Source organism: Mugil cephalus, chromosome 14, assembly GCF_022458985.1.
Source record: "Mugil cephalus isolate CIBA_MC_2020 chromosome 14, CIBA_Mcephalus_1.1, whole genome shotgun sequence".
In the NCBI taxonomy this organism is placed as follows: domain Eukaryota; kingdom Metazoa; phylum Chordata; class Actinopteri; order Mugiliformes; family Mugilidae; genus Mugil; species Mugil cephalus.
Genome location: NC_061783.1, coordinates 21,072,356 through 21,084,389, shown reverse-complemented (window position 1 = coordinate 21,084,389; position 12,034 = coordinate 21,072,356). Strand labels below are relative to the sequence as shown.

General features: G+C 35.3%; 1 protein-coding gene across 2 annotated transcripts; it reads right to left on the bottom strand.

The window, feature by feature from the left end:
- Positions 1-310: 310 nt before the first annotated feature.
- LOC125020561 (BOLA class I histocompatibility antigen, alpha chain BL3-6-like) lies at positions 311-11,930 on the bottom strand. Of its 2 annotated transcripts, none has more exons than XM_047605988.1 (8): positions 11,773-11,930; positions 9,416-9,682; positions 5,299-5,577; positions 3,302-3,592; positions 2,117-2,230; positions 1,886-1,903; positions 1,713-1,759; positions 311-1,564 (listed from the first exon to the last, which is right to left on the bottom strand). In XM_047605988.1, exons 1-7 carry the CDS (start codon positions 11,819-11,821, stop codon positions 1,731-1,733), a joined length of 1,047 nt encoding a protein of 348 aa, XP_047461944.1. In that variant the 5' UTR covers positions 11,822-11,930; the 3' UTR covers positions 311-1,564; positions 1,713-1,730. The 2 variants fall into 2 exon arrangements, with proteins under 2 accessions (XP_047461944.1, XP_047461945.1); XM_047605989.1 differs by having other exon boundaries at positions 2,135-2,230.
- Between the last annotated feature and the right edge of the window lie 104 nt (positions 11,931-12,034).

Sequence of the window (12,034 nt, the reverse complement as noted above, 5' to 3'; positions counted from 1 at the left end):
TCAAAATTCATTCAAACACAACCTTACATCTCTCCACACACTGATTTATAAGAAAACATATAAACAGGAATAAAGCATGAATGAATAATTACAACACCATGTGAAGTATTCTTGGAGGGTAAATGTAACCACATCAAAACAACTTGATTTGACACTCAGAAATAATCTTGTTTATAATAATAATAATCCCCAAGTATAATTATGTACAGAAAAGCCATTAATATGCATTTAAATTACTCCTACACCTAATACACATGACAAAGTTGATTCTTTAAAGGAGGAAACTATTAATAAACAAAGAAAATGTTAATTGTTTTCAGAAGCACTTTATTTTTTGAGCATTTACAAAATCCAAGTTTTACAGTAATAAAATCACAACCAAATCCCTTTAACTCACAAACTGTAATAAAAGAACTGATCCCAGAAAAACTAATAAATATGAGCCAATTAAAAACAGATTCAAGAAAATTTCTAATTAAGCAAATTAATAATAATAAATGATAAAATTATAAATTTAATTTACTAATTACTGGAAAGTAAACAATGAAATATGTAACTAACTTTAAATTAAAAATCAAGACAAACAGCACTACAGACTGTGTCGACAGTTGTGTGTTCATTCTAACACAACATTCACTCTTTTCTTCACCACTTATAGATAGATAGATATACACGTTATTTACAGAATTATAAAAATAAGTGAACTGAAAAAAAAGTGAATACAAGAAGGAAAAATAAATAATGTACAGTGTGTTATACAGAGTATAACACACTGTACATACACATACAGATGAGGAGTTGAACAGGCGTGTGGCTGGAGGCAGGAAAGATTTCCTGTAGCGTTCTTTGAGACTCAGAGTTGTCTGAGTGTCTTGGAGAAGGAGCTCTGTTGTTGCAGAGAAAAGCGTGCTGGTCACAACAGACTGGTAGAAGATCTCCAGCATCTTACTGCACCCGTTGAAGGACCTCAGCTTCCTCAGGAAGTAGAGTCTGCTGCAGGCCTTCTTTTACACAGCTACCGTTGGTCCTCCAGTTCAGTCTGTTATCGATTGTCACTTCCAGGTATTTGTACTCCACCACCTCCACATCCCTACCAAGAATACTGACTGGCTGAGGAGCAGTTCCCTTCCTCCTGAAGTCAATCACCATCTCTTTGGTCTTGTCCGCGTTAAGCAGCAGGTGATCCTTCTTATCTTTGGCCTCTAAAAGCTGATGCAGGGATTAAAAACACCTGATGACATGATACAGCTCAACAACACTATGACTAGAACACATTTCTCTTATCCTCATCTTCTACAACCGCTTAGTGGTTAAAAACAACCTGGCAGCTGTTGGAGAAACCTACACATGAATGAATGAAGCCTGAACACAAGTAAATGTTTCTAGTAGTTATTTAAACACATATTGAAACAACTTGATTTGAGATGTAAATTAAAATTTGAGAAATTTATTTTGCTGATGGTGCATTCAAGTGTTATTTTTCATAACGTTCTTCAGGTCAAGTTGAAAAATCCCATCATTTTTCAACTTCTCACCTTTCACTTTATACGAGTGGAGCTTTTTCCTGCAGAAACAATGAAACACACAAAGATCATTTTAAAAAGACAAACAACTACATGTTTACATGTGAGTTCACCTGAAACAACAGAAGCTTTGGAGACTTTACTATTATATTTGTTTAGTTTGATCAATTGTGTTTAGTGTCCACTCACCTTCTCTGGGTCTGTACGTCAAGATGATGATGATGAAGTGTCAGAAGCTAAATAAAGAAAGGAATGGTTTCTAACATGTTGTTCTTTATGATTTTAATCATCTTTAAATGAAGCTCACAAATATCATGAGAGACATAAATGTGATCAAATAATCAACTTAATTTAATACTTACTGTTAGCGCGTTTAAACCCTGAAATAGAAAAGACAATTATTTATTCAGACTTTATAAGAGGACACAAAAATAACACATGCTTTGTGCAGCAATACTATGCACTAAACAAACTATGTGATGTCACAAGCACAAGACACAAAAACACATGAAGCTACAAGAGCATCAACACAAAAACACATGGAAATGTTAAATACATATTGGATGTATGATGAGTTTTATGTAAAATAAAACCATATTTTTGTTCTTCACCATTGCTGCGTTTTTTCCAGATGACAATTCCAGCTACACAGGCTGCCAGGAGGAGCAATGCCACAACACCTCCAATAACAGCAGCAGTAGGGAACCCTGAGGAACGTAGAACCACAACAGGAGAAACTTCAGATCAAAGGATTAAGACAAACTACCAGAAATACTGTAGAGATGCATCATTAGTACTGGTTGAAAACCTTATTAGAACACTGCACGTGATAATTATTTGACATGTTTAAAACTGAATGAACATCTGCATGAATGTTCTTACAGTTCACAGGAGGCCTGACACTTTAACAAGTCTAAATCCACCATGACCATGTAAATGTGAATGAATAATTATGAATAAAACAGAGCAGGGCTCCAGACCCCTGAACGGTCGCATTTTGCCCCTAAAATTTGAGAAAGCGCGACTAAAGTTTCCATCTACACACGCATGTGCGAGTCGGTAAATTTGACGATTTTTAAAAATTGTTATTAAATATTTTTTGTTTCTGACAAACTTCTGCTCCACACTTGATCCCAGTAGTTGGCAGTAATGCACCAAGTGAAGCGCCATTAACTCCAAAAGAAGGAGAGGGGCCAATGTGTGTGTGTGTGTGTGTGTGTGTGTGTGTGTGTGTGTGTGAGAGAGAGAGAGAGCGGGGGACAGGGAGTCGGGTTATTGTGCAAATTTACAGGTTTCACATTTTGCAAACAATGGCGAAGAGAACTATCGCTACGTGATATCGTGATCTTGAAAAAAAGAAAGGGCAGCGACTTACCAAGGAAAAGGTAGATTTATTAGCTTAAGATAACTCATAATAACTTTTACAAGTTAAAAAGCTAGACATTCACAAAATATTGATGGCCAGCTAACGTTACGTAACATATTGGTAGTTTAAGTTAATTCAATCAGTGTCTCTAACGTGAGTAAACTAAAGCCCCTTTCACATCGAGCGAAAAACCGCGCTTGGTGTGAAAGGGTCGAGAACAGAGTCACTAGTAATGGAATATTATTTTAATAGCTTCACTATACTGGTGTTATGACTAATTGATCAATGAGACTTAGACTAAAGGAAAAGTTGATTCTCAATTCAAACAACAAAACCAGAGAAGGAGGCATGAAACACCACCAATAACAACAAAACACAACTTTGATTAGATTAAATTAAACATGTTTCCTACCTCCACTTTCAGGCTCCAGGTTGGTGATGATGTCGTCCTCCACACCAGAGAGCTGAAACACACAGTCGTACTTCTTCCAGTCTTCAGGTGACACTGATGAAACATCCAGGTCAACTTTCATCTGGAAGGATCCATCATGGTTGGGGAGGATCTCTCCACGTTCCACTCCTTCATGAATCTCCTCTCCATCTTTCCTCCAGAACATCATGGCTCTGTCAGGGTAGAAACCTGTAGCGTGGCAGCTGACTGGAGAGGAGGGAGTCTTCTGGAGGAGAGACACTGAGGGGACGTCTGGAGGGAGACAGATGGAACAAAGACAATTAAGTTTCTATATTACAGCTAACTTCACATACTATGTGAACAGGGGCGGTTTGTCCATAAGTGCGATCGGGCGACGAACCGCCAAAGGGAAAAAAAGAGGATTTTTTTCCTGTCATATTCTTCCACAGTGTTACGGTGCTTGTGGCAGTTCTAGACAGTTTCAGCTTCTGTGTATGTCACTGTCCAATCAGCGTAAGGCAGTACTCCATGAGGTAAGGGCCCTTTGGGGCGATTTCGGTCAGGTTGAAAATCGCCCCAACTGCTCCCATTGACTCTAATGTAATGTCAATTTTTTCTGGCGTTCCAAGACAATCTCTATGAGTTCTGGGAGGGCTCGTCCCAATCATAGATATATACACAATAGATATAGCCACAGATGTGTGTGTATATATGTGTATATATATGTATGTGTATATATATATGTATATGTATATATATGTATATGTATATATATATATGTGTGTGTGTGTGTGTGGCTCCAACATGCTTTCGTCAGACGTAACGTGAATATAACGGCGTCGCCACTTTGTGCTACTCCCTTTCAAGATCAGCACGGCAAGTGTACGGAGCAACTTGATCGTTTCATTGAAAAGAAATATCCTACAGTCGTCGTAGCAATGAGGATAAATTGGCAACCAAACAATTAGGACCCTCCCAGACCAAATTTAAATATCAAGTAAATTTCTACTAAAAGAGGTAAGTCATATAATCAGGGATTTTCGCGGAAAGCCTGGCTAGCAGGCTGTGACACGGCTAACCCTTTATTCTACCCCTGCACACTGTTCCACCCTGATGGCGGGACGGCAGACACCACAGCATGGACAACTACAGGAGTCACCGACATTCACCATCTGTCAGAAAAGATCAAGAAACACGAATCTTCTAAGACCCACATGGACAGTTGTGTAAAGTTTTCTGTATTTGGGCAGGTGAATTTCGCGATGAGTCGTCTGGTGTCTTTGATTAATAACAGAAATTATAACATGTGGCCATCCACTTTACCTTTCTATTTTTCCTATAATACAGAATAATTTACAATGTTTGTGTACTGTTTAGGAATTTGACTGTGCTACTTTTATTTATTTGGATTATACAAATGATTGTGTACTTGCAGTTTATTTGTTTGTTTCCAGTCCAGTAAATTGATATTTGTATTGATTGATACTGAGATTACAGCACTACATACTAAATATTTTCTATTGTGCCAGTACTTTAGTAAACTATTTGTAATGAAAAACTTTATTAATATGAAGTCAAGAACTGAAAATAAATACTAATGTTTTTAACTTTTGGTGAAGCAGAAATCTCTCTCCACGTTCAAAGGAAAAACTGATTACCTGGCTACTAGTGTGTGGCTAAAGGGGAAATTCTTTATCTTACAATGTAGTGCTTACATGAGGTGTTGGTTGGTTGGTAATGTGAATAGACCAGAAAAAAAGAAACAAAACAAACAAACAAACAAAAAAACAAATTGTGACAGTTGACTCGCTACTTATTAATTTAACCAGTGAACAGGTCACTTTAGTCATCATCTCTACAACTATTCTCTTAAAATGAGAAAAAGATTATAAACTGAGTGTAAATAGTTGGTCATATATTATAATGCTGTGGTAGAAAAGTAACTGAGGGATATAAACACTGAGTTCATTAAACTAACTGAGGTCATGTGATTTTACCTTTTCTCATCAGAGAGCTCCTCCCATAGTTCACATACTTCTTCAACCACTCAGGACAAATCTGGGTGAGGTAGTTCTTCTCCTGTGCGATAAAAGCTTTGTCATTGTCCCACTTGTGTTTGGTGATGACACCCTCTGGTTTTGGAGCAATAAACTGCCCTGACTCCAGGTCGAATGATATGAAGTCCTCTCCATCATAACCACCCTGATCATATCCCTTCACCTCATTAGTCTCATCATCCCATTCACAGCCATACATCCTCTGGGCAATGTGGACACCTGAGAGACAGAGACAGAGACAGAGACAGAGAACCTGTAGTGAACCAGACTCAGATCATTTCATTATTTTATTTCACATCAAATCTTCACCACAGAGCTCCACTCATCAACAGACACAGAGGATCAACTCCTACTGTTGTTACTGGTCTGATGGAAACTACTGGACATTTAGACAGAGACAGAACAGACAGACAGGAGACAGGGACACAGTGGACAATCCTACATCCTCTTCAATATCCATGAATTATTATTTGATTCTTTAAAATAAAATAAAAAAATCATAACTGTTTCTAATAGTCAGAAACAAACAGCTAAAGACTGGATTTACTCTAAACAATTATTATTAAATCAAAGTTGTCACTGATTCATGTTCATATTGATCAACCAGTCGATTCATTAACTTCACATTTAAATATTCTGAGTTTATTGTGGCACAGAAACACTAGGAGCAAATAAAGGTTAAATGTGAAATCTAATCTACTGTAGTTCTACTATATTATGGACACACTGGATCAGAAGAGTTCATCTAAACTGTTTCTTCCAACAAATTTAGATCTTTAGCTGAAGATTTGTGTCACTGCTGATTATGTAACGAGTGTTTTTATTTATTTATCACTTGTTTTCACTGTGAAATGTCAGAAATTAGTGAATAATGATGAGGATAAATCTTCAAGCTGCTTCTTTTGTCCAACAAACACTGAACAGGATTTAATTTAAATTAAATTTTAATTTAATTTAATGTTCATATCTGAGAAACAGGAACAAACAAATGTCTGATTGATTAAAGAGTTCAATGATCACCTGGTTCAATTCATTTTATGATCAACTCATTGATTTATTGATTAATTATTTAATCACTGTTTGTTCAGTAAAGTAAAGTGAACCGAATCCAGTCTGTGTTTGTCTTTTACTTTGTGTTTCTTATTTTGTTTTTAGTTTGTGAGTCTCAGTTTTTCTTTGAGCTTCTTCAAAGAGCTCTGGTGATATTAGCATTCGACCAGCAGCTCGCTCTAAAAGTTAAGATTTAATTCATATTCACAGTCAGTTTGTCTCTGATTTATTTGTGAAACCTCGCTGCTAATAACAGAAAAACCTTCTGGAAAGTTAAGACGTCCACAGTTCTCTGACATTCACTGTGAGCCAACACTAGGTAGCTTCTTAACATCATGTGTATTTCTGCCAGATTAGTGAATATTTTTAACCACAATAAAATGACTAATCAGATAAAGACACGACTGAATCATTTCCTGGTTCTTCTTTAGCTCCTGAAGCAGTAAAGCTCTTGTTGATCCGTCTGACAGACAGTCTGATCTGGTTCAACCTCCACTCAGTCCTCTCCTGCTCTCCTCCATCAACTACAGCCTTTCTGCATTTTTAACCAACACACACAGTTCAGCTGCTGTCATTTAAATAGATGTTTTCTGTTCCTGTTGTCACGTGAACGAGCAGAAACAGTGACGTGACTGTGGCTCATTAGCGCTAACGCTAGCAGCTAAACCAGGCTAACGCTAGCAGCTAAACCAGGCTAACGTTAGGAGCTAAACCAGGCTAACGCTAGCAGCTAAACCAGGCTAACGTTAGCAGCTAAACCAGGCTAACGCTAGCAGCTAAACCAGGCTAACGTGAGCAGCTAAACCAGGCTAACGCTAGCAGCTAAACCAGGCTAACGTTAGCAGCTAAACCAGGCTAACGCTAGCAGCTAAACCAGGCTAACGTGAGCAGCTAAACCAGGCTAACGCTAGCAGCTAAACCAGGCTAACGTTAGCAGCTAAACCAGGCTAACTCCTCCACTGTGGCGCTGAGATGTTTTTAAATCACTAGTTTAGGATCATGAAGTGAAAACCAACGTGAGCGCTGTTTAATAACTACACCTGTATATAGTGTGGTCACAGAGAGCTCCCTGTCTGAGCAGATACACCACACTGTTACTGTATTTTCTATTTCATCCTGAATATGAAGGAAAAACTCAGATAGATCATTTAACTGACACATATATTCACTAACTAGTAGGATCATTTCATCCTCTCTTCATCTGTCCAACTAAAAACTAAAAACTAATCATCAGTTCCTGTCATTTTATATATTTTTAATGAATTTAAGCAGCGTCTTAGCTCAACAGCACAGAAGCTACAACTTTCCTGCTTTTACTAAGAATTTATGAGCCACAATCAAATCACTGTTTTATTTATTGTTTTTTGCTCATTCGTTTGTCCGACAGCACAAACAGAAAAATAATTCGATGAGAGCAGTTAAACAGCGAGTGTGTGAATTAAAAGACAGAATATGAGAGGGAGGAGAGCAGGAGAGGACTGAATGGAGCTTTAACCAGATCAGACTGTCTGTTAAACTGATCATCACATGGGGGCTGTCGTCTTTATTCGTTTTTCTGTTTCTGAGCTAAAAAGGAACAAGAAAATATCCAGACATTTCTTTTCCTCAGTGATCAGGTGTTTCAGTCTGGTCTGAGATCTTTACATAAAGCAGATGTATGAACAGGATCATGTTTGCTCACAGTAAACAGCAGTAACTTATTGAGGAGGGTTGGAGACACAGTGAGATTATTTTCCAGAAGCTGATCTGATGTCAGCAGGAAGGTTTCATGGATCAGTGATGAAAACAGACACAGGAAATAAGTTCAGTCTCAACTTTTACTGAGAGCTACTGGTTGAATGTTAACAGCTTCAGAGGATGTGGTCACTTCTCAGAGCTGAGTGAAGGATGTGACTGACAGTTTATCTGACCAATAGGAGAGCAGCACAGAGACAAACCCCGGCCCTTAAAACATGTGACCTTTGACCTTAAAGACTGAGACAAACTGAGACTCACAAACTAAAAGTAAGAAACACAAACTCAGGAACTACAACCTGATATCTTACTGTACATTAAATCATTTATTTGTATGTCACATTAAAGCTTTTAGTAATATTTTAAAATGATACTAAAACTGAGTTACAGCTTAAATGGTTTACACCCAAAAATATATATAAATTATTAATGAACAAATGTAAATAAATCACAGTTTTTAAACATGTTTAGAGTTTAAACTAATCATTCTTGTCATAGTTGATGATTTAATGTCTGTTTTAATTAATGAATTATTAAAAGTCTATTATTTTAGAAATTTGAGTCTTGAATCTTTAAATCACTTATTTTGTCCAACCAACACCGAACAATGTTTAATTCACAATGATTCCAAATAAAAACCAGCAAATGTTCAAACATGTACAACACTTTATATTTGTGGAAAAATATAAATAAATCATTATCTGATCTTCAGACCTGTCAGTTAATATTTTTATAATAAACAAATCAATAAACTGTTTGAGTTATTTATATAATCATAGTCACAGACACTCTGTGGTCAAGTAAATGTGATTTAATCTAAATTTGTATATTTATTTTTGGATGAACAAACTGTTTTCAGTGACGCTGTTAAACTATTTATATCTGTGACATGAATGAGACGTTTTTCATGCGTTCATGTTGTTTCATGATGTCACTTTATTGGCTGTGTTTAAACTGTAAAAGTTAATTATTGTTAATCAACAGACTGTGTTAATTTCAGTAGATTTATTCTGATCTAATTTAGAGGAAACAATCTTTTTATTAAGTGTTTAGTTTAGAGTCAGAGCAGTAAACCAGGGTCCAGTCTTCAGTCTCAGAAATTTGAGTTAAATCTGACTTTGTGTGTTCAAGTGAATTAAGAAAAATCTACATATTAAGCAATTCAATGTGAATGTTGTTAATGGATGATACAGAGTGTGTGTGTTCACAACAGTTTATTAAAATCAATGAATAAGTAAATATTTTATCTATAATAACTGAGACATGAACTAACCTCCAGTTTGGTTGAAGCGCTTCTTTGCAATTTCAATGTTGACTTTGAACCACTGTTGGGAACCCAAGAACTTCCCAGTCTCTCTCTCCCAGTACTGTGGATCATCCTCTGTGTATTTCTTTATCCAGTCCTGTGTGGGCTCTGCTTTCTGGGTGTTGCTGTCATAGTGAACCATCTGAACTTCATCAACCAAACCAACAACCACAAACTCTGGGAAGTTTGGGACTTGAGATGAGCCAGTGAAGAAATACTTCAGAGAGTGAGTCACTGTAACAAAAGAGTTCAGTTTTCAGAAATAACAACAAGAAAGAAAATACAGGAACCACTTTGATCATAACGTCTGTTGTACAATAAACAAATAAATACACTAAATATACAGATTTACAACTTATTATTATATGATTAAATATTAAACTAATCCTCAAAGTTTTAACTATAAAGTTTAAATCCTGTTTAGTTTCCAGTGAAAACATTTATTTTTTGGAAATAATTAATTTAAACTGCTTGTTATTGTTTTAGCACAGTTATAAAAAAAAGGCAAAATATGTTAATTATGAACTGCATATGATTTAAATTTACATATTCAAGTAATTAAAATGAATCTGATTATCACTGTCTTATACTATAAATTGTGACTAATGAAAATCTGAAATCAATGTTGAAATGAAAGAAAAAACAGTAATTCTCATTATAACGTTTATGATCATTTTTCATTTTTAACTAATAATGGATTTTATTTTTATTGATGTTTTTGTCACACGTTGTTTCACTTAAGTGCTGAATATATCTGATTAATAATTTTTTTATAACAAAGAAATGCAGATTTTCAAGTACATTTGAACTTTGTCTTATACTCTGATCAGGTACTAGTTAGTATCAGTTACTGCACACTACACAGTTTTATATTAACACTTACATAGTATTTACTAAATCTACTACTAAATACTTTTCCAATCAAGTTACTTTTTGTTTCAGAATCCTTCGCTGCCCTCTACTGTCTGAATCATGTATGTGTAAAATCAACCTTAAAGAAACGTTGTAATTCTTCCCAGAAATAATGAATAAAAGAAAAATGATCAAACATCTTGACAGTCCTACTGGAGTTTTAGGTTTTTATTTGGGGGATTAAAAATATAAGCAGCACATGATTATTTTTTATATAAACACATAAGTAGACAAACTCAATACTAATTCACTAGTTTTTAGACTTGTTTCATACTGAACAAATTGAGCTGTTTAAAAATGTGAGTCTCTGCGTAAATTTTATGATTAAGACACTGCTTCAAGTAAAACTTCAGGATTTCTGTAATTAATATCATTTCTTGTTACTTCTTACCAGAAATAATAAAGAAAAGAAAAATGATCAAACATCTTGAAAGTCCTACTGGAGTTTTAGGTTTTTACTGACATAAATATTTGGGGGATTAAAAATACAAGCAGCACATGGTTATTTTTATATAAACACATACACAGACAAACTCAATAATAATTCCCTATTATTCTTTTTAACTTGTTTCATACTGAACAATCTGAGCTGTTTAAAAATCATCTTGTGAGTTTCTGGATAAATTCTATAATTAAGACACTGATTTCTGTAATTAATATAATTTCTTGTTACTAACCAGCCTGTAGATAATTACTGTTAAAATGAAAACATATATATCTTTATATCGTCTTGACTAAAATATGAAGAGGTCGAACAATTTGTATTAAATACATCATATTTACTTGGTTACAGTGAATATTCTGAGTGAAATTTAGTTTCAAGATGATTAATAAATAAAATGTGATGTTAGGATGTATGTAATTTAGTTTATACCGCGGATAAAATTAAATATTAAACAAAGCAGAAAGTTGTTTATCTTCAAATTCCACACAACCTACTGAATAAAAGAGCTACTAGAGTATTTATACGACTCACAATTAACGACAGGACTGCATAAAGTTTGCATTTAACAAAACAATGAACAATTTAAAGGTTGAAATGGCCAAATGTTCCACATATAATGTAGTTGTAGAAAGAAAACTTATTGTTTTAGTCCTTCTTCCTTCATATACATTTGTCTTCGTATTATCTGAATTTATTTGTGTTGTGCGTTGGACTTTTACGCTGCGTAATGATGCTTCCATTTTAGTCAGAACCCGCTCGGATCGTTTCCTCTCGACTTCTCCACAGCTTTTCTCAGAAATAGACATTTGACTTTAATTCATGACAAAACAGTCGCTAAAAATATAAAGTTTAGATCTAGTAGAGGAGACATCTCAGTCCTGTAAGTAAACATCTGACACTAATATAATTAATATTAGGCAGAAATATTTTCTGTTAAAATTAACCAAATTAAAAGCGTGTAACTCACCTGCTGACACTCCGTGAACAAGGCAAAGCAGAAACACGAACAGCTTCATTGTCTTCGTCGTATCAAACTCTCAGAAATAAGTTTTATCCAGAAGAATCGAGTCTTTGTTTCCAGCACCATCTCCAAAGCTGAAACGATGAACAAACATGGAGAAGCGCCAACATGAGCCTCGATCTGAGCCAATAGGAATTTATTGTGAGTCCACGTCACTTAAATCTGGGTGAATCTGAACAACTGAGGTTGTGAACGAAAGTGAAAGTAA